The 22,714-nt window shown below is 38.0% G+C and overlaps 2 protein-coding genes across 5 annotated transcripts in view; one reads left to right on the top strand and one right to left on the bottom strand.

Annotated features, from left to right (window-relative positions):
- Positions 1-7,396, top strand: part of BBS8 (tetratricopeptide repeat protein 8) — a 132,738-nt gene extending 125,342 nt beyond the window's left edge. The window contains exons 11-13 of one of the 4 annotated variants that reach the window (XR_010855910.1): positions 2,120-2,793; positions 4,408-4,502; positions 7,004-7,396. The gene's annotated coding sequence lies outside the window, so the exon portion shown is untranslated. The remainder of the gene's footprint in view (positions 1-2,119; positions 2,794-4,407; positions 4,503-7,003) is intronic. The other 3 variants (XR_010855909.1, XR_010855912.1, XR_010855911.1) reach the window with 3 other exon arrangements.
- A 5,277-nt stretch (positions 7,397-12,673) lies between these two features.
- On the bottom strand, positions 12,674-17,175 carry LOC136848031 (uncharacterized). The gene is made up of 2 exons (XM_067120072.1): positions 13,881-17,175; positions 12,674-13,063 (listed from the first exon to the last, which is right to left on the bottom strand). The coding sequence occupies exons 1-2, from the start codon at positions 16,754-16,756 to the stop codon at positions 12,943-12,945; spliced, it is 2,997 nt and encodes a 998-aa protein (XP_066976173.1). The 5' UTR covers positions 16,757-17,175; the 3' UTR covers positions 12,674-12,942.
- Between the last annotated feature and the right edge of the window lie 5,539 nt (positions 17,176-22,714).

The following is a 22,714-nucleotide window of genomic DNA, read 5'->3' on the forward strand; positions in this document are numbered from 1 at the left end:
AAGGGATAATTTGAATGAAATGCTGTCAATTGGGTCATTGCTGAGTCGGGGAGTTTGGGAAAACACGCTGGTACGCAAGCAGTTAGCTTGCCCAGGTAATTCCTTGGGTGCAGTTGCCCCCAGGTTCCAACCTCTTTAATGACTTGTATGGGCTAGTGGGCAGTGCCCTTGCCTTTCAACTGAAAGACCTGGGTTCGATCCTGATGTGAGTCAGAAATTTATTTCTGTTCCACACGTGATTGTGTGTTGATTATTTCTATATATATATATATATATATATATATATATATATATATATATATATATATATATGTGTGTGTGTGTGTGTGTGTGTGTGTGTGTGTGTGTAATGAAAAAAGCGAGAAAGTAATGAAACTGGGTAAAATAAAAATGAAAATGACTATGAACCATCACAACTATAATTCGTTTCACTTAAAAATTCATGTACTGTACAGGCTCTGGAAACAACTTGTATTGAACTGAAATATAAACCCGCAAATTCGTATCACCACCTTTTGTATAATGCGATTGAGTTATGAATTACAGCAATTTGCTGTTTCCCAAGCCGAAGATATTATTGGTTCATTGTTTATGTCCGAACTGCTACAACAGCCCAGTTAGAAAAGACAAATTGCTGTTTATCACAGATACGGCAGTAAACAAAAGGTGGCGAACAGGAAGTCATGCAATTTCTGTGTAGTTCAGTAAAACCAAGTGAAGGGTAAAGTATTGAAAATTTCGTATAAGCAAATACAAAGGGACATAAAAAAAAAGTTCGTAGAAATGAATTTACAGAAGGACCTTTTAGTATATGAACATATTGCAGATTACAAAGGTAGGGAAATGTGTTATACATATTTGTGTGTATGCGTATAATGGGAATGTGATTGGGGAGGGATTTGGAGTTATTATTTATATTTACAATGCCTTGCCTAGTCACATACGGGGTGGTTAATTATGTACATTATATTTACATAATGCAATTCCATTGTGAAACCACATTATTACATTAGTTTGACATTGTTTCTTGTTCTTATGGGTCTAATAAATGTATTGATTTCTTCTGAAGTATTTGGTTGGGGATTGTTATGGAGTGACCTTGACCTTGTGTTCTTCCCCTCTGACAGTTGGTGGGGAGGCCTTGCTTTAACTCCTTCCATCTGGACGTTCAGCGTCGGCTTGGTTGTTAAACATACAGCCTTTGTTATTGTTAGATACCGACATGTGTTGCTTTTGCATTTTATTCCGGTGTTGTCTATCAGTTCTTGCAATGCTGCAAGAGTCGATGTCAACTCTTGAGAACTGGTGACGAAACATTGAAACATTTATTAATCATAATTCCTCTTGGATGTAAGTTGTTATTCCCGAGGCGTAGTGAACTGGATATTAAACTATATTGGTGGCTTAATATCTATCTATCTAATTATATATATATATATATATATATATATATATATATATATATATATATATATATATAATATATATATATATAATCCACATGATCACATTTTTCAGAGCTCCACCTACACACACACACACACATATATATATATATATATATATATTATATATATATATATATATATATATATATATATATATATATATATATATATATATATATATATATATTCCTGATGATAATAGTTTTCATAGCTCCACCTAATACTATCGAAACAGGATTCGAAAATCAGACGATGATCGAACAATATGATCTGGTTTCAGTAAATTCATTGACCACTGTTCGAATTAGCTGCTAATTATTGTCATTTACGACAGATATAAATGATTTATTTAATGCCACTTTGTCCTCGCACCTTCTCAACTTCCCCAAAATTTTGGGATACATTTATCACTGCAAGCCTTGAATCCATATGGCAAATCGCTGAAGGTAGCCTTTTACCGTAGCAGATTACGAACCTACGCATGTGCACCTTTATTATTAGTACTAATTTAATGATAAAAATCACCTTGTATTCATCGGTGCGAGTTGATACGCTCACCGTTGAATCACCTTAACAAAAGTGTTCTACACTATTTTTGTATATGACCATGTCATTGTGCCGCCATGTTGTATTAACTAATAATATAATGATAATAATATCCTTTGTTTCAGCTCGGGGCCATATACGATGAACGAAAAGATGAGCACAATACAGTATACTAAGTTAAGTACGCTAGTAAAAAGTAATATTCATGAACTCTTATGCCCAAGCACTGCTGAAAACAACAGCAACAACTATAATAATAATAATAATAATAATAATAATAATAATAATAATAATAATAATAATAATAATACCAGATAAAAACCAAACACTGATACATAATTCAGGTAGTTTGCTAAAAAAGGAAGAGCAAATGACAAGTTTCCAAAATAATAATAATAATAATAATTTCAGGTGGGCTAACTACTGATACATAACTGGGGTAGTTCGCTAAAAAGGAAGAGTGCCCGGCAACTCTCAGTAATAATAATAATAATAATAATTTTGTCGATTTTCTGATCATCGCCTTAAACTTCTTCGGTGGCGAAAGGGCGATAAAGTGGCGTCCCACAAACAGGCAGTTGCAGCGGTCGTCAATTGGCTGTTATCCTCAAGAACACCTTGTTTCAGTGTTGTTGAGTCTCCAGCTTGGTAAGACAGGTTTCGTGGATACTAACTCGATTTTCGCGTTCTCTTGCGTCCGGGATCTCGGCCGTGCTGTACTGAAGGATCGTTGGTTTCACGTTGTTTCGTTTTATGTTCAGCCCTCCACAGGGATGATTCCCTCTCTGACGTTTGCAAAGTAAGGTGCTTCTTATATTTTATAAAATGTTTCAGTGTTTTCTCGTCAGTATCGTAGCTCCTGCAGAATGGGAGAGTAGTTCTTTTTTAAATTTGCTTTCTTGTACAATCTTCACCTCAGGCGATATTTTTAGTCTTTGTGCGCAGTGTACAAATGCTCTCTAGCCTGACTTACAATTTGTTCTAGATTCAAATCACCTATTTGCTTCACTTGCATGCCTTCTGTTTACAATATTCATTTGAGGGGCGCGGCGTAACAAGGTGGCAAGCGCCACTGGGTACCGAACTGGTTTTTATTTGAGCGAGCACCTAAAGTACAGCACTATCCTTACACACACTTTTGTCCCCTTATGTTACTGGCAAAAAGGTTCGAAAATCCATGCAAAACAAAGGGAAATTTCGCCCATAGCGAGTTCTCACTTAAGACTCGTCATAAAAAGGCGGCAAGCGGCAACCAGTGGAGGTTTGGATGTAGGAGGATGTTTTTGTTTTATAATATTTTTGAAATTTTACTCAGATATGTTATAATAATAATTTTAGAGCATTATTAGGATAAATATTTTAGGTTGTTTTCACAAAAACATGCTTAATTGCCGTATGAAAACATTTTCATTGTGTTCATTAACACTTTACAATCTTACATTACCTCACTTTTTGTGGTTGTGGCCGCTAAATGACAAAACATACTATAATGATTTTTGCATATGTAATAGGCGAATAAATTTCCTTTAAAATGAATTATGATTCATAGAAATCGTTTGGCTGGTTTTCTTTTATAAGCGTTTTCGTAGTTGGCAAACTTTTTGCGTTTTTATCATTTTTTTAAAAACGGCGCTTGGCACCTTATTACACTGCGCCATTCATTTGAGGTCCAGAGAAGCTTGAGTAGTTTCTCAGATATGTCTTATTGTGAATAGACTTTGCAAGACTTCAGGCGTGAAGGCGTGCTTCAAGGTCTGTTGGGTTGACGAGTGGATACTGTTGCCAGTTTTGCGTTTATTTCTCAAATATTTCGATTGTGGTACTTGAGCTATGACATACAGTTGTCGTATGAAAGTTTTCCACTTGAGAGTTTTGTCTTCAAATCATGGTATTTTCGATTTTTTTTTGTGAATTCCTACAATAACTGTTCAAAATGTGCATTATGTTAGGTATTGTTGTAGACTGGCATTCAACATGGTATTTAAGACTTAATTTCAAAGCTTATTTGTTACATAGCTGAACTAGATTGCTTTGAGTGGTAATTCTATGCACTTTGGTTTTATACTAGCAATCTTATGCTGTGCTACGGATATTTTCATTTAAACTTTATACTGCAATAGAGCAAGTCTTGCGATGCAATAGGGTTTAAAGTTTCTTGAGGATTAGAGGCCTAACTCGACTACCATGGCCTTCCTAATATGGGGTATATTAAGTTGATTTAAACTTATTGTAGGCTTGAGTGGCAATAAATTAGTAATAACGCTTATCAGTATTTATAAAGCCTTACTTGTTGCTCCTTGTCCTAGTATTTTAAAACTTTATCAGATGGCCCAGTTGATTGTAACCAATAGTCAGCCTTTGGTTCTTTCCACTTGCTAGAACATTTTGGCTTTAATATATATATTTTTTTCAGGTCAGGGTGTGTCGTTAAATAAGCGTGCCACAGTGAGTTATTGAATTGTCTTAGATGTACCGATACCTTATGACTACAACAGGATTAGTGGGTGAGTAAGTATTTCTTGTTTTTTTTTAGTTGAGTGACTGAGCAAAACCCCCAAACATTTTTTAGCTTTGTTTTTTTCGGAATCAAAACTTGTAAGTTATCATTTTTTTAAGTTCAGGCATTGTTTTAATGCATTTGTTTTATTTTTTCGGATTCAAAACCTTAATTTTCTGAATTTTGAAAATTTAATTTTTTTTAAAAGTGCAAGGTTAAGATTTAACTTTTCCAGCTTTGAACATTTCAAGAATTTTACTATTTGTTTCAGCTTCAGAACTTTTTGTTTTAAAGTATTTAATTTTTTAGTAGTTTAGTTATATTTTAGCATCAAAGGTTAGTTTAATGTGTTTGTTAGTTTAATGTGTGTGTGGAAGTTTGTTAGTTTAATGTGTGTGTGGAAGTTTGTTAGTTTAATGTGTGTGTGGAAGTTTGTTAGTTTAATGTGTGTGTGGAAGTTTGTTAGTTTAATGTGTGTGTGGAAGTTTGTTAGTTTAATGTGTGTGTGGAAGTTTGTTAGTTTAATGTGTGTGTGGAAGTTTGTTAGTTTAATGTGTGTGTGGAAGTTTGTTAGTTTAATGTGTGTGTGGAAGTTTGTTAGTTTAATGTGTGTGTGGAAGTTTGTTAGTTTGTGTGTGTGGAAGTTAATTTTTGAAAGTGTTGAGTAAATATATATATATATATATATATATATATATATATATATATATATATATATATATATATATATATATATATATATATATATATAATATAGATTTGTGGATTTAAACTTGTTTATATTTAAGCTTTTGCCTTATATGGTTTGATCTTGTAATTTCAGCTAGTTTTGTTTTTTAGAATTGTAAAGTTTAGCTAAGTATCTATTTTGGAATTTTGAAGTTTTTTGAACTGACAGTTTTAAAGCTGTTGAGTAATTATTTCAGCTGCAAAAGTTTTTGCGTCTTGAAAGTAAGTTTTGCGTCTTGAAAGTAAGTTTTGCGTCTTGAAAGTAAGTTTTGCGTCTTGAAAGTAAGTTTTGCGTCTTGAAAGTAAGTTTTGCGTCTTGAAAGTAAGTTTTGCGTCTTGAAAGTAAGTTTTGCGTCTTGAAAGTAAGTTTTCGTCTTGAAAGTAAGTTTTGCGTCTTAAAAGTTTTGCATCTAAAGTAAGTTTTAAATTTTGATAAAGCTTTGCGTCTAAAGTAAGTTATTCTTTCTCCACTTCCCAAGTCCACCTTTGCCGGGGTGGCGGTGCCGCCCGCCAGGCAAAGGTGGACTTGCATGTTGTGCATGGTGACCTGGTCACCATGCACAACAGGAAGTTCAAAAACAAGCTTGGTGACTTTGTCACCATGCACAACAGGGATTTCAAACCAACCAACTTAGGTTAGAACTGCAAGGTTGATACAGTAGTTTTCGTGTAGCTAGGACTTAATGGGAGGTTAGATATGGAACTTGAAATATAGGATAGGCTAGAATAGGGTGAAGAACGTGCTGATCTTATATAGATGGAGGGGTTGGGATATAGGTAATAAATGCTCAAGTCTGTCTCTTAAGGATGCTGGGAATAGACTGGGGTAAAAAAAAAAACGCTTTAGTCAGATCTAGGGAGACATTTGACTGTGCAAGTTATTAATAGCAGAGGGTATTACAGTACTTGAGCCCTTTGTTTGGTCTTGAGATGTAAGTTTGAATGTATAGCGGAGCTGAGAATAGGGTAGGGTAACTCAGACATACTTTTATAACTTAGAATTTCATTCCCACTAGCAAATAGGAACTAGACAGGTAATAGGTGGATCTTAATGATTTTCTGAGAGGCCTAGGTCTTGGGATGTTAAAGAATTTTTTTGACACTGATGTCGTGGACTTGTCAGGTATTCTAATAGGCTGGTTAATAGTGGAAATTGTAATTCAAATTTTTTCAGTCAACACCCCCCACTTACTCTTCAAGCAAAGCTTTCATGTTAGGAAACAGAGTTCAGATTGCATTGCACATTTTCATTGACCCTTACCTTCATCCATCTTTCCTCGAGCGCCGAAGCTTGCTTCGGTAACCCCTTTCTTATTCTGAATTCCCCAACTTAATTTTTCACCCCGTAGGCTTGTGCAGTTTCAATTCCCTTAAGACTGTATACTAAAGGACGAAAGTTGCCAGATAGTAGCGTTTGCATTGCATGGCGCCTTTCAGTTATATAGCACTAAAGTTAGATGCGGTTGTTTCAGTGTAAGATTGGTGCCCTATTAAATATATCTTGAAAGGTGGCACACACTATCCTGTTGTCAGATGGCACTCTGTATCCTGTTGTCTTTTTTGGGAGTTTGAAGGAACAAGGGTAGTAATATATGGGATTGTTAATGTGAAAGTTGATGGCAGTTTGAAGTAACAATAATACTAAAGCATGGGATTGTTAATGGGAAAGTTTACTCATACGATATATAGTATTATAATAACCTTTCATTTTAAGAGGGTAGGTTATGTCATGGAAAGTTTCAGTATATTCCAAAATCAAACAAACTGCTTTTCTTATGCACAGGCTCTTGGCGTAGCTGCAGCAGACCATAACATCGACACTAGTACTAATGGAAAGCAACGCTTTTCGTTAAGACTGAATATCCTGTGAGGATGATAAGCGCTCTGAATTCGGTTACCCAGACAACAAGAACTCAACTTGTAGACGCTTTGCACGTCCTGTGACGGTTCGAAGCGCACTAAATTCGGTTACACTGGCAACTAGAACTCAACTTGTAGACGCTGTGGTGTATACCCTGTGAGGATTCGAAGTGCTCTGAATTCGGTTACACAAACGACTGAATTTATTAGATGCTGTGCTTTACCTACTATTCAGTTTTATAATCTGACTACTTTGGATATGTGATAGTATTTACATGTATGAAGACCAGCTTAATACAGTATGTGTCTGTAAACCTTTGTCCATTTCTTTAACCCCAAAATGTCATGTGATGGGGTAGACTTTGTAATACTCCTTGAAAGACAGTGTCCTATGAAATCAAGGGAATGGTAGTTACTGATTGGCTGGTTAAAAGAAGATGAGGAAATTGATATGAGAAATGAAGTAACTGAAATAATGGGTTTTAATTCTGAGGAGATTCTAGTACAGTATATTAACCTCGAATTTTGGTGTTTACTTAAAATAGTCTATGCAGATTTAAACTTCTATTCAGCAAAGTGACGTTGTATTTTGACACCTGATTACAGGAATAATTGTTTATCATTCCTTATAAGCTGGAGATAGCTTTCGACTGAGAACACTTGCAATTGAAAAAATGCTACTATGCAATTGAAATCATTACTATGCAGGCACAGTATTTTATAACTTCCATTTATGGAAAAAAAAAAATAAAGAATGCGTTTTTGTGGGCCTCGCCTTGTCTAATCCGGCGACAACTGCTTTGCGTCTCTCTCTCTCTCTCTCTCTCTCTCTCTCTCTCTCTCTCTGTTCATGTCAAATCGATGAAAACCTTTGTTGTGTGTTACTATGCGTCACCCGAAGACTGTTGTCCAAAGGTAATACAAATATTAGTGATGTGTTTAGCAAATTTTTGCTGTTCCAAGATAAATTGTACGAAAAAGCAATGCACTTAAAGAACGACTGTACAAAATGACTGACTCTTGCGTTTACACAATGGAATTTAAAACGCAAAGATTATATTCACAAAATGTTTGTTACTAGTTCATCTAATTTTGTACATGCCTGAAAAAAAAGAGCCGTTTGGCAGTTGAACGTCATATCAAAATCCTAAACTGGCAACTGCTGAAACGTCATGCAATCTCCTAGAAAGCAGAATGGCACCGCTGGAGAAATGTTGTACAGCACTTCATTAGTAATTATCTGCTAAGTTCTTCGAAATTTGTTAAAGATGGCATAAAAGCACATCTTTAAACACGCTGGCTTTATTTTCTTGATAAAATAGAAATCAGTTAGTTTCCACAAATTTTATTTGTAATAAACGCCCCTGTTAACCTTCGTGGCTCACACGTGAAGTGAGCAAGAGGAATACAGGCATTAAAAACCAACGTTTACTGACATACTGAGTCTTTGTATTCCCTTTTGCTTCATTTTCATTTAACACAGTGTCTTTATTATTATTCCTCCTTTCATTATCAAGGCACCATCCTTTAAGGCGCCCGTTGGCTTCAGAGTCACTGCGCTGCAGAGACGACGGAGGTTTTACGCTAACCTGCCTTTGTACACATGCAGTGGAGATTAGATTAATGGGAGAGGGCGGCGAGGAACACAGAGGAAATGGTGTTTCACAACTAGCAAAATGACTTAAGGCTACATTGGCACCTCCCTGGGTGGCGAGAATTTCACATTTGAGCCATCTCCATCTTCATTATTTCGTCCAATTATGTAGGCTAACTTCGGTAGTATGCCTTATGGTGTCATGTTTCACTGTCCTGCCACTGTATCCCGCCCCTAATATTCTTAAAGATTTATTGTCGAAATGACAATATCCTTTTTACTTATTCTTACTGTTTCATGGTCATAAGCAGTACAGATCGTACTATTGTAGTCTTGCTTTCGTATGCAATATCAGTTTATTCAAATTCCAAATCCACAGAAACTGTATTGGGTACCTTTGTTCCTAAATATTTCAAAGGCAACCTCATTAATCCTCTCTACATTTAGTGCTATTTCATTTCTTTGTGTGCAATATGTCTTCATTTATCAATTTTTATTTTTTCATTTTCATTCCCCCTTATCAGACATGATGCATCTTTTAGGCAAGCTTCGTAAATCTGGTTGAGTTTCGCTGATTAGAATATCTGTCTACATATTCCCGATTCCCCGTAATAAGATAGTGCCGTCATTGCACATCACGTGGTGCACAGTAGGCATTACGAAAGGGTGATTGCAGTGTCCCTTCGGCTTTCTGCACCCAGTTTTTAGCCTTTAACCTAAGCTAACCCCCATTTCGCTCCCTTTCTTCAGTCTTGCTGTTCAACCTCTCAAACTCCTTAGTGCAGTTGCTGGGTTTGCCCCAAATTTCACCTTAGGATCTTTGTGCTTCATTTCCTGCACTCTCTTTTCACCTTCTGAAGCACTGCAAGGCCGAAAGTGCCTCAGTGCTTGGCATGACAGCCTAAATTTCATGAAACAGTCAGCCAGCTATCTGCAAGTCTAAACATCCACAAAATCGCCAAAAATCCTTTAGTTCTTTAAAAGAAAACATAATGACATTTTCATAATGCAATGCCATAACATGTAAATAATGTTTTCATATAAAGTTTTGAGTAGCTTTACAAAACTACACAAATTGAAAGGAGGTCGGAGAAAGAATGTCGTATCGCGGGAAATTGTGCGGAGATTCAGAAAATGAACACCCGTTTGGTGATCACCGTTCTGAGAGTTCATGACCTTTTGGTGGTCCATAAGGTGTTCAAAGGTGGCCATATATGAACATTCGAGAGTGTCGACACTGACGAAAATAATTGATAAACAGAAGTGGTTATGACCAGAGATTTCATAAAAGTCCTACAAAGAGCTGTTAGTATTCTGAAGACTACCAAGCCCTAGTTGTATCTAAGATTTCATTACATTCATAGCCTAGTTAACTGTGATGAAAGAGCTCTCTCGATCGTGATACCTGTATGGACTTCCATCACGGAAATTCTTTAATTAAATGACACCTTTTCACGTTTTAGAATGCAAAAAACTCTACCATGTGATAGAATCTGCGGTCAGTTGAGGACGCAGCGTTCTCTTAGTGACGAGGAGCGCCAGTGTTGGCTCTTCAAATATCCTGGGTCTGCCTCGCCTCTCCCGCCCAACTTACCCTCAAGACTAGAGAGTAAGGCAAGAATTGTAGCATCCTTATAGTAATGTCAAGTTTTGGATTAATGATTATCTGTACAAAACCAGATTTGTTTCTGATACAGTAATAACAATAATAATAATATAAGCCATTAACTTGTTATGCAGGTAGTAAGGTACTATGTATTAACAATGTATATAAAGAAAAAACAACGATAAAGTGAAATAAAACAACTAATACAGATAGCAACTAATCAATAAGAAAGACCTGGTCATCGCCCTACGTTACTTTGTTATATTGGTGAAACATTGGATGAACGGTCATTTCGATTTTGGGAAATTTAGGCTTTCAAACGAAGCACTGGGGCACTTTCGGCCATTCATTGCTTAAGACAGTGGAAAGAACATTGTTGGAGTGGTTGAACAGCAAGACACAGAGATCCAGAAAAGTAAAGAAGACGTATACGGATCTAAAACTGGAACCAAATTGCAGCCCTCTACCCTCAGTAGTTTTGATTTTATTTAAGGTTAAAATTAGCCATCATCGTGCGTCTGACACCGCCGAGACCAATTCCGGAGGCGTTGCCGAGCCACCTTCATTTGACGGCATCTGGGGAGCAACTGAGCGCTGCCCGGTCGCGTATTTACAATCTGTATACACAGTCGTGAGCATACCAGCCAGTAGCCAATCACCAACCAGATCACGTAGCCAATCAGATTCGAGCAATGACGTCATCGACCGCATATTTTAATTAGCTATATTTTGCCGTATATTAGACAACTGTGTGTGAGCAGCAATAACCCATATGAGAAATATTGTTCAAAATTAACTCATTGGTGTATTTTTATGCATTAAAGAGCCCAATAATAAATAAAAAATATGCACGCACAGAGTGACGTCATTGTCTTCTTAAAACTAAATAGAAGAGTCCTCATTCCTCCTTTGTGAAAGCAATATTGACATTTTTTCCCCGCTACGTTGTTTCAAGTATGGCGTTTTATGTCGTCAATATAATAAAATCGGTAATTTTCGGAAGACTCCAGCCAGCCATTTCCAAAGGTGCCAGCTAGCCATTTTGCATGAAAAACCATTTTGGATTTTTCATGCAAAAATGGCCAGAAATGATAAGGTAGTAAAGAACCTAAAAATACCAACCTAACGTAAACTAGGGGTGTTTACTGGTTACAATTTTGCCGTATTAGTTATGGAGGGCTGGTATTGTCTTACCTTACAAGTCCTTATTTTCTCTGCTATTAGGCATTTTGAAGGTTATGTATTGAGAAGAAATTTTTGTTTTGATGTGATTTACCCAAGAAAAATATAAATTATAAAGGGGGTGGCTGAGTCTAACGAAAAATAACCATAAAATCTTCTGTTCATGTAACTATATTAGTTAAAAGCTTCATTCTGAATAACAATAATAATTATTACACAGGCATTCTTGAAGCACCGAACACGTTTTCCTTAAAGGCTAGCTTTAAGAAATCGGACATATTTAGCAGTAACTGAGCTAAAAATATACACAGTTAATAGGGCCCTTTTTTTTTTTAGAATCCATAATGTTAATTAAGTCAGTTGCTGTAGATAAGCTTATTATAATGATGTAACTTGGTTATAAATAGTGCGTGCAATATAAAAACTTGGGTGATGTTGTTTCGTGTAAGCTTTGTGAACAGAATAATGGGCTACTTTCCACCTGTATACAGTATTCTATGAAATGTGGAATTTTCTAGCAGTTTAGACATTTTTATGTTAAAAAATTAGTAAAGTCGATATAAGTTATTAATATTTTAAGGCTTTGTTAAATTTTCCTTCTTTGCTGTTAATTCATATGGTTTTCTCAATTGCATCTCATCTGTTGTTTACATTTTTGATCGACGATGACGTCACTGTTCGCTCCATATCTTAATTTAATTTAACACAATTTTAGTCTCTTTTATGGACACAAATACACAAGAGGGTTAATATTTGAACAATATTTCTCATATGGGTTATTGCTGCTCACACACATTTGTCTAATATACGATAAAATATAGCTAAGTGATATGCTATTCGCATATAGGCTGGATGACGTCATTGCTCGAATCTGATTGGCTACGTGATCAGGTTGGTGATTGGCTACTGACTGGTATGCTCACGACTGGGTATACAGATTGTAAATACGCTGCCCGGTCGTAGCTGAGAGTTTTTATACGCTTTACAGAAAACTCGTTTGCGCCGAAGAAATTTCACGGCATTTTTTACTCGTTTATTTATTGGTTTTGCTTTTTCCTTTTTTTGCAATTTCAAGGTCGCAGTGAGAAGCAAAGCACAGTACTGAAATACCCTTCAAGGAAGTCCCGAGCAAGTGCGGACGATCCTCGAATGTCGTTATAGACACTACGATGAGTTAGAAGTCTCGTGCAAATGTGGAAGAAAATCAAGAAGACAATGAAATTATTCTTTATTGGTGTTATAGTACAATTATTATCAATGGAATATCTGCTTCAACATTTTGGTTATTTCCTACATCCTTGGCAAGGGAAAGGAATCCTGCATGGAGTACGTTAATCATATATAAAACTTTCAGGAGAGCTGGATGAGGTACAGCACCGGTCAAATCAAATTCATCAAGCAGGGAGCGGGAGTCGTGCGGAACAGAAGCTCTGTAAGTAAACCGCCACGCTCGCGACCGCTTTCGCTTCGAACGCTGGATTCACTCCTTCGTTTCAATGTTCAGTTTGTCGTGCACTCTGCCTTTCAGCTCGGTGACCAACCATTCGACCGTATCATATGTCAGGCGAGATCGCAGCAGATTTAGTCTCCAACAACCATTCCTGTAATGGTAGACATAATCGTGTTATTGAAAATGAAAGATGATAAAATGCTGAAGGATTTAGTTTCACATTTCATTGACCGATATGTTATTTTGCAGAAGAGGGGGATGTAGACCGAGAGAGAGAGAGAGAGAGAGAGAGAGAGAGAGAGAGAGAGAGAGAGAGAGAGAGAGAGAGAGATTGAATAGCTTGAAATAGAAAGACACACCATAATTTACTCCCAGTGTTGTTTTCCCACTGACAATGTTACCATGCCTGAAACATCAGCTCGAGTAAACCTCATCAACACCAATATCTTGAAAGCTAAATCTTAACGAATTGTTACGGAATGCTCTCACTACTAAAAATAGTTTATGAATACTTTTTGTGCCTTGGGTCATACGAATGATACATAAGCTATAGAATTTGGGAAAGACTGAAAAATGTGCAAAGTATTCATGCTATCGGAATAGTTTAACAGTAACATATATTTTGGGAACTGTGTATTTTTTTTTATAAACTTTGTTGTAAGACGTCGTGAAGCAGTTGAGTCCTCTATAATACTGAGGAATGTCAGTTATTTCTGATATTTCTGACCTTTCTTGCCATTGTATTTGCTTGACGGTTTTAAGAGAGGAGTGAGTTAGCTGACTGATTCTACAAGTTAAATGAAAAACAACTAAAATCATACGCGTGACGAATTTCTAGGAAACTGTGTCAGAACGGTGGCTTTACTTTAGTTACAAATATATACTGTATATATCAAGCATACAAGAACCCATACAATTAATGAGATATTTTAACTTCTGAGAAGAATATTTTCAAAACTTGAAATTACCTTCCACAAACTTTGTTGATTACTTCTACCAGCCATTCCCTGTGCTGATCTTCCATCTCTCCTACAGAGATTTCCAAATTGCCTGACGTCTTCAGGACTGTCATTAATTCGGGAGGACTTAATTTGGGCAGGGCCAATGTTACATGCAACGTCTTCACCGTTTTGTGGATCTTTTTCAGGCTCGCAGCAAGAGAGTTGAAGCTGTCCATCGTTGATACCTTTACATGAATGACGCTCAAGTTGAAATACGAAGCAAAGACTTCCTCGCCAGGCTGTTGATTTCCAAGATGTCCTGTGAAACCCAGAATGTCAGCCCACGGGGAAAGGGCTCTTAAAAAATCGTCAGAACATTTGTTACTATTTTTCTCGTGATGGCGGAGGTGTAGGTCAATTTTGACAATTCTCTTCTGGCGTTTATTGATTTGCTTCCCAGCTTCTATAAAAGATTCCAGGAATTCAGGAATGTCAAATGGTTCTTTATCATCTGGAATATCTACGATAAGACTCCACAGCTTGAAGGGAGTCATTGCCAACAACTTCAAACCTCGAACTACATTCACCTCGTTCAAATGCCACAGCTTCGGAGGAAGTTTTTCTTTGGCAATGCGATGAGCAACCTGCGACTGGAACTTGCTTTCCGAGAGAAAACTCCACCAAAAATCATATTTCGTTGAGTCAATACTGAGACTATCAACTATTTGGAAAATTTCAGTCACGAAAGCATTTGTCAAAGCATTTTGAGAAGCCAAGTGCCCCATGACAAACATGAGGACGTGTTCGACGCCTGGACAGGCATCGATGTCCTGTAATTCTAAGACATGTCTCTGAAGGCGATCGACTAAATACGTAGCGGCAAGGTAGTACATCTGAGTGGAGTGTTGGAAAGCCACTGGTAGCTTGCAAATAGAGGGGTTGTTGTCTATTTGGTACAAATGCAAGGTTGACATCAGTTCTCGCACTCTGATGCTTCTTCCCTCACACTCCTCTCTGATGGATTTCATGACGGTGTCTGATATCACGGTGGTTCCAGATGTTACCATATCCCAAGCCATTTTACCAACGAAGAGCAAAAGATCTCCCAAAATATGGGAGATCTGACTTATGCCTTGAAAATATTTACTCGTACGTTCTTCAAGTATATTGAAATAAAGTGTGTACAGTTCTTCGTACAACTGGGTTGCTGATGTGTCTCTGTTGAAAATATCAGGTTCGTTTTTCCACAAGAAAATAAGGAGTAAGATAGTCAGAGGAAGTTTCAAGTGCTTGTCAAGAACTCGCCCACGACCGTTGATATAGGAAAGGAATGCCTCACTCTGAGTCTTACCCGATGCCCCTTCTCTGTCAATGATCCTGAATACTTTGATGGTGAAATCCTCTAATCTTGGCACATCGAAGCCACATAATTCAAGAGAGCAGTAGTCAATGAGATGCCTCCTAGTCATGCAAACAAAATCGTGATGGACCTCAGGCCGAGTAGTGATGAATACGTGCTGGTTACTGAACTTAGCCAGAACATCTTCAATGATGTCATAAGATACATTTTCAGTCTCATAGTAACCATCAAAAATGAACAGTATGTTGAGAGTCTTCAGCCATGGGATGATATCTTCGCTTTCCATGTTAGATGTGGAATGGAACAACAGTTCGTCTCTCAAGAATTCCCGGAGACGGCTTGATCTCACCCTGCAAGCCTCGATGAGAATCACGAAGTCAAACTCGGAAAAATCGTTGACCTCACTACGGCTCCTCAGCCACTCAAATATGAAATGGTAACATAGCGACGTCTTTCCAGAACCCGCTAAGCCTTGGATGAGAATAAGTTGCGGTGATGTGTCTTTACTGATGTCCTCATTCGCTTGAGTGAATATTTCTCTCATTTCCACCTCACGGGTGCCGTTGCGAATGCGCACATCTGTAAATATCTCTTCCAGGGGTATGTGGTCATGACTTGTGCGGGCCTCCTTTGAGGGGAATTTATACCACGAGCAAGCGTTAAAGTTACGAATTCGAAGGTAATATTCTTCAAGTTCATTAAAACCTTGCAATATCCTCTCCGGGAATTTCTTTCCCTGTGTGAGATTGCAGCTTTTGTTTGTTGTGCCCTCTTTATCTATCTTGGCTACTCTTTTGGTTTGTTGCTCCTGTTTGTTCAGGTCAGCCGCGTCAAGATTCCTTTCCTCTTGCTCCTTCCCTTCAGAAACTTGGTTCGATGGCTTTTCTTGAATGATGCTCACTGTTAATTTTGAGTTCCTTTTCCACAATTTCTTGCCCCTTGATCCCTGGCGAGGCGAGCTTGTTTGTCTTACGTACGCGGGCACGTCCTTTTCCCGTTTGCGAGAGGTAGGTTCAGATTGACAGGGATTATATCTATGCCTGTTTAAAATATTATTTGCCATCTGGTCGACGGTTAACAAATTCTTGTTGAGGTCTTTATCGACAACTTGACTAACCCCCTTATATACAGCTTTTATTCTGATCTGAAATTCTTCTATGCATTTCGTCAGGTCTTCGTTATTCGACGGTTGTTTACCTCCAATGTCACCTGATAAAAACTTAAGAAACTGCAGACCCTCTACGCAACTCTCACTTAATTTACTGTATAATCCGACGCACACTTCCTCTATAATCACAAACGCAAGATCGGCGTCAAACTCTATGGTGAGGAGGTTCGAGTCAAGGAGGGAAGGGTCAAAGTTCTCAAAATTCGGCTGGATGCTGCCACGGCGACTGTATTCTCTCAGAGGAACCACTCCGCACTCGCTGCCCATTCTCTCATCGGCATACAACTCGCGAGCAACGTCACTAGCAACTCTGTCAATCGCATTTCTGAGGAGGTTCAAGACGTCCGCAGTGGAAACCTGTGTTTCTGGTTCCATTGTGAACTTTAGCCACCGTGTCTGCTGAATCCCAGTGAAAATCTCCCGAACATCACAGGAAGTATGTAGTCTTGAACACAGTCACTTCCTACAGTGAATTTTCGAGGCCTCTGGGGTTTTCAAAACTTCCCAATATTTGATAAAGAGAGCACAGATCCGACGAAAAAATAAACATGAATGGCTGGGTGCTATAGGTCAAGCAACACTTCCTAAAAATGAGATAATAAAGATTCAATAAAATGTAGAAAGTCTCAGTTGACTAATTGCGTTTTCTTCAACTTGGTTCGTACTCACGACCCCCAAATCTTCCTCAGCAAAAAATACCGTATTCATGCCTCCGCAAATCCAGCGAACTCGGACAAGGTTCGCCACTTAAACAAATCCCACTACTGGGAAAATACGGTCCTGACGCCAGAATTATTCACAAATACGATTCAAGAGTTGTAAAATGAGGATGTTGGAAAAATTCGGTATCGCGGATTGGGCGTACTGACGATAAACAAGTAATGCAGACAATGATCACTTTAAATATTTACTAGTCAGGAGACGATAAGATAAAATAAGGTGGAGTCTGTTTCCCATTGTTTGGGTGAATACCTCTGGAAAATTATCGGTTGTTTATGTAGTTATTCGTATCACACGACTCCCCTGGTGCCAGTTATTTTTATGGCATACTGAGTGGCAATATCTTACGATAAGTGAATTTTTCGTTTCATAGGTTATAACTCGTTTATTCTAAGAATGCATTTCTTACACAGAAGGCTTATTTTTGAAATCTGAATTTATTTTTCCAGCCCATTTTTGTGTGTTATAGTACCTATTCGGGAATTGCCTTTCGAGTGCGGGGCTGCTTATCTAGAAGGTCGAGAAACTTATCTTGAATTGGATAAAAATCCTTATAGTCAAAAAAACCTAAGAAAGGAGAATGGGTTATTTTGCCAAGCACAAAAAAGTGTTGTAGGAACTGTTCCATGAATGCAATGCTTTTCAATGTAAAAGGTTATATAATTTGATTGATTTTATGAGATTTAGGCTTCCAAGCAAAGCATAGGAGCACTTTCGGCCATTCAGACGCTGAAGATTGTGAAAGAGGTAGAGCGGTTGGACAGCAAGACATAGAGGCCCAGAAAATAATATTGGCAAACCATAAGGATCCTAAGGTGGGACCAGGAGAAAGCCCCGAAGTTTCACCAAAAAGTCAAGTTAGAGAGGATGGACAGCGAAAATAAGGAAGGAAGCTAGAGGCTGAAGGGAAGCTGCAAACACCCTTTAGTAATTCTCCCAGCACACCACGTCAAAAAAAAAGTGTACCTTTATTTTACCAGACCACTGAGCTGATTAACAGCTCTCCTAGGGCTAGCCCGAAGGATTAGACTTATTTTACGTGGCCAAGAACCACCACGTCAGGTGCACTGATGCACTGTCTCCGTATGGGGAACCTTTAGTACTAAAGTTTCTGTTGTGTTTAAGCACCTGAATTGAACAGAAATGATGAAGCAGCGAAAAACAAACGCGTTGGGAAAATAGTGTAGAACGTAAATTAAAATATTTAAAAAAACATGAGATACTATTTAAAACATAGTTACAAGACACTAGAAACTTCAAAACATACAGTGAAAATTAGCAATGACTGAAATACCGAAATGTGTAGAGTGCAGAGACTACTGTCTCTGTTTCATCTGGGTTTCCCTTTCTTTAAAAAAATAGATTCTTAAAGTCTTGACTCCCAGTTAGAAGATACCTTCGACAGAATTCTTGAATTTTTCTGTGTCAAACTTAATTACCTAATGTTTTCACATTAGTTCCCAGTTCAGGAGTTAGTTGGTCTTACCAATGGTCTCTCTGTTACGCTACTAACTGCTCTATGGTGGACCATTGTCACAGAAAGAATGATCCCGCTTGAACAACTTTAGCTCTGCTGGAATCAAGGGCACGGGAAGAGATTAAATGGAAAAATATTAATAATTTTTTATAGACATGCTTTTATTAAAATGTACTAAAAAAGTAAAAAATAATTTTTTGAGACGCACCAGGATTTTCTCACAGTTAATCATGTCTACAAATATAAGAGCGTGGGCCCCAAACATGGAAGGATTTGCTACAAGAAATAAAAAAAATCTATATATTCCTTTCCTTATAGCATTTCCTGCCATGTTTGGGGGTCACGCTTTTAATTTTGCAGACATGATTAATTGTAAGAGAATCCTTGTGCGTCTCAAAAAATTATTTTTTACTCTTTAGTGCATTTTGATAAAAGCATGTTTATAAAATTTTTAAATTATTTTTTACTCTTTAGTGCATTTTAATAAAAGCATCTATAAAATTATTTTTTATTCTTTTGTTTTATACTTTCCAGTTTTGACAAATTGTAACCGATTTATGATTGTAGTTAATGAAACTCATATCCGTTTACGGGGGAGGGTGATGGCAGGGGGAAGGGGGAGGGTGATGGAAGGGGGAAGGGGAGGGGAATCTAGGAGGGAAAGGGGAAGGGGAGAGGCAGCCATCTATGAACCAATTTTAATGCTGATCAGATATTCTAAACAGAGGAGCTGAAACCAAACATCTTGCGAGACCTGGACACAGGTACCAAGACACAAAAGAATCAAAGAGTTTTCCCCATTTCTCCCGGAATAAATAATGGTTCTCAGAGAGCAGAGAGCTTTGTAAATAGAAAATGAACTAGAATTTCAAAAGTAGCACTTGATCCAGTGGCAGATGAAGTCTCTAATGAATAAAGAAGCATCCTAAGAGTGTCGCTAAGGTATAGTACCCCATGCCCTGAGCGGTATACCCGACCAACTTCTCTCCAAGAACGTTACAGTTTTTATGAAAGTAAATAAATCCGGCAGTTTTCTCCCAGCAAGGTGTGTTCATGAAACGTCAAGGCAAAGATCAGTCTCTAAAAGTTAAGTATATCTTAGTTTAACCAGACCACTGAGCTGATTAACAGCTCTCCTAGGGCTGGCCCGAAGGATTAGATTTATTTTACGTGGCTAAGAACCAACTGGCTACCTAGCAACGGGACCTACAGCTTATTGTGGAATCCGAACAACATTATGACGAGAAATGAATTTCTGTCACCAGAAATAAATTCCTCTAATTCTTCATTGGCCGATCGGAGACCAGCCTCTAACCTTGGCGTCACCCGAAAGGGCTTCATTAGTGAAGTTATGTTTCATCTCTTAAATTAGAAGGTATGGCCAAGGATGAAGTTTCCTTCTTGGAAAGTACTTTCAATATAACGAAAGGAACAGTTCTAATCCACAACGACGGACAGACAGAAAGACCTACGGACGATGTCCCTTCACTCACGTCTGTGACTGTATCGTTTAACTACAATCACACTGACGGACACATAGGAGAACGGATGGACTGACAGACAATCAGGCAGAATGACAAACGGAGAGAAATTCTGTCACTCGCGACTTCGTTGCTGGGGTCTAATAACAGTCAAGTCTCCTAAAAGAATTAAAATGAATGATTTAAGATTAACATATCAGGTTTTCTGAGTACCTTCCTAGAATCCTCTTGGTATGACAACAAAAAGTTCGCCCCAACTTTGAAAAACACTTGACAGATAAAACGCTTGTTAGGCCCAAGTTAGATACTTAATCTTTCCAGGCGAATGTTGAGTGGTTTTCGGGGTAGCTGCTAGTGAAAACATTCGTACAATGTATGAATGATATGAAAATCTCTGTAGAAAGAAGATAAATAAACGGAAACTCCTTTTACGAAAACATTTCTGAGCGTACAGAGATTACCGCGATCATTGGCCTCACCGTATCTTACAATGGTCAGCAGAAATTGTCGTTTCACTGACTACGGAACTGCAAGGCTTTCGGGGTTTATCATCTTGTTTATGAATAGTTGATATCAGCCTCAAAAACGAATTATAATGCTTGTTAGTTCAGCAACAATAAATATGCTGTTCGGTGTCGTCTCGGCATTTGGCCACAGATAAGAGCCACAGATAACAAAGTGCCACTCGAAGCGTTATCTGAACGCAGTCTCTCCTCTCCGCTATCTGGAGCGCATTGCCGCCCGTCTACGTCGGCGCACGTAATTTAATGAGGCCCTACGCACACGGCACCGTTTTGCACACGGCACATTAATTCTCCGAAGCAGGACTATCACTGCTATGATCTGCTTTGTTATTCGTCTGTTTAAAAAGACACATTCACTTGAAGCTTTAAGGGGTATTATGTCCAGCAAGAATGTACAGACTAACTCATCCACGCAAGCTAAAATGCTTAGGATATAAGGCAAACGGATTCAATCTTACCTATAGGCCGAGTATGGCATACAGACCTTTGTATTACATGAGTATTCAGTTCATTTGGAAAGCTATCTAATGCCAGTGGTCATCTACTTGCAGATATAAGAAAAACACAAAATCATGATCAGGTCAGGATTATTGACTGCACGGAAGACAGAGAGATAGAGATGGATAGAAATAAATGGATCATAGATAAATAGAGAGAGAGAGAGAGAGAGAGAGAGAGAGAGAGAGAGAGAGAGAGAGAGAGAGAGAGAGGGAGAATGTGGTGGGGGCCGAAAAATTCGCAGCTGTTTTAATCATTGGCGGTTCGTATACCCGCCATTCTCTTTCTGAAAGGAACCTCGGCCATTTTGGATACAGAACTGACAAGCCCATAACCCAAACTAATAAGAAGGTTTGTGACTACAGTAGATACAAGCAGCTCAAGACATCTGTCTCTGAAACCGTGCTTCTGTTGGCATTACTAATAACAGTCCTAACTGTTCAACAGCAGTAGACAGAAAACCAGGAAACAGAAGTAAATCATCACCTAAATAACATTAAGTAATCTTCGGATTTTTTGATAACTCAACAGAGTATAATTGTCGTACTGTTAAAAAAAAGTAAGTTTATCAGAGAAAAAATTCAAAGAGATAAGCATCCCCTGGGTAAAAACCACGAAAATTGCCCCCAAATGTACCTCGAAATTACGAAACTGTCCTGAAAGCATTGCGATTCGTGTTCAAGGTTAAATTAAGTACATCTTAGTTTAACCAGACCACTGAGCTGGTTAACAGCTCTCCTAGGGCTGGCCCGAAGGATTAGATTTATTTTACGTGGCTAAGAACCAACTGGTTACCTAGCAGCGGGACCTACAGGAACGCTGGGCCAAGAGCGTGCTAGCGAAAGCTCTACCAACCCCTCCAATGAAGAACTGTGTTCAAGGTTAAGCACTCATAGTAAATAAAAAGACCTATATGGCAATTTTCTGCAAAAATAGTTTTGCTCATTCGGCACGATGGGTCTCACTGTCGGATTGGGACTTTTTTTTTTTGTAAGAGTAGAACCACTGTAGTATGTCGATTTCAATCTTTTTCCTGCTAAGGATGACAGGCTCCAGTTGTTTTGTTTTCTCTTTAGCTTTTCCTGTGTCACAAAGCAGAATTCTTTCAACTTCAACGGGATTCTAGTTAACACTCTTCTGCGAAAATATTTCTTGCTACTTATACATTGCCATTCTGGAGATTTTCTTCTAATTTCCTTTTATCATTAGAATAGACTTTGATATATACACAGCCTTCAGTCAAATGGAAAAAAAAATTAGGAGGATTTGAAAAAAATTTTTTTACTTTGTCTTGTAAAATAAAACTGAAACTGCCTCTATTCTAATTTAGTGAGAATTAATATCAACGTACAGTATGACTGTATAAATACTAAGTGAAAGCAGAGCTGCCGTTTCTGAGAATAAACTTGAGTCGCAAATAACGTGAAATCTGAATTTTCTGACTTGAAATAGTTTTAAACGCGAGGCAGCCAAAATGAGGTCTTGCCAGCCTCTGAGCCCTTTATTCTTGACCCACTGAGGAGATCGGCCGGTAGGCCTATAAAGTCACCATCATTATATTATGTTGGACACGTCGTTTTCTTTGATGAGCATAAAGAAGACATAGAAAATATATTATTGTCTCAGGAAAATT

Source organism: Macrobrachium rosenbergii, chromosome 18, assembly GCF_040412425.1.
Source record: "Macrobrachium rosenbergii isolate ZJJX-2024 chromosome 18, ASM4041242v1, whole genome shotgun sequence".
Classification (NCBI taxonomy): domain Eukaryota; kingdom Metazoa; phylum Arthropoda; class Malacostraca; order Decapoda; family Palaemonidae; genus Macrobrachium; species Macrobrachium rosenbergii.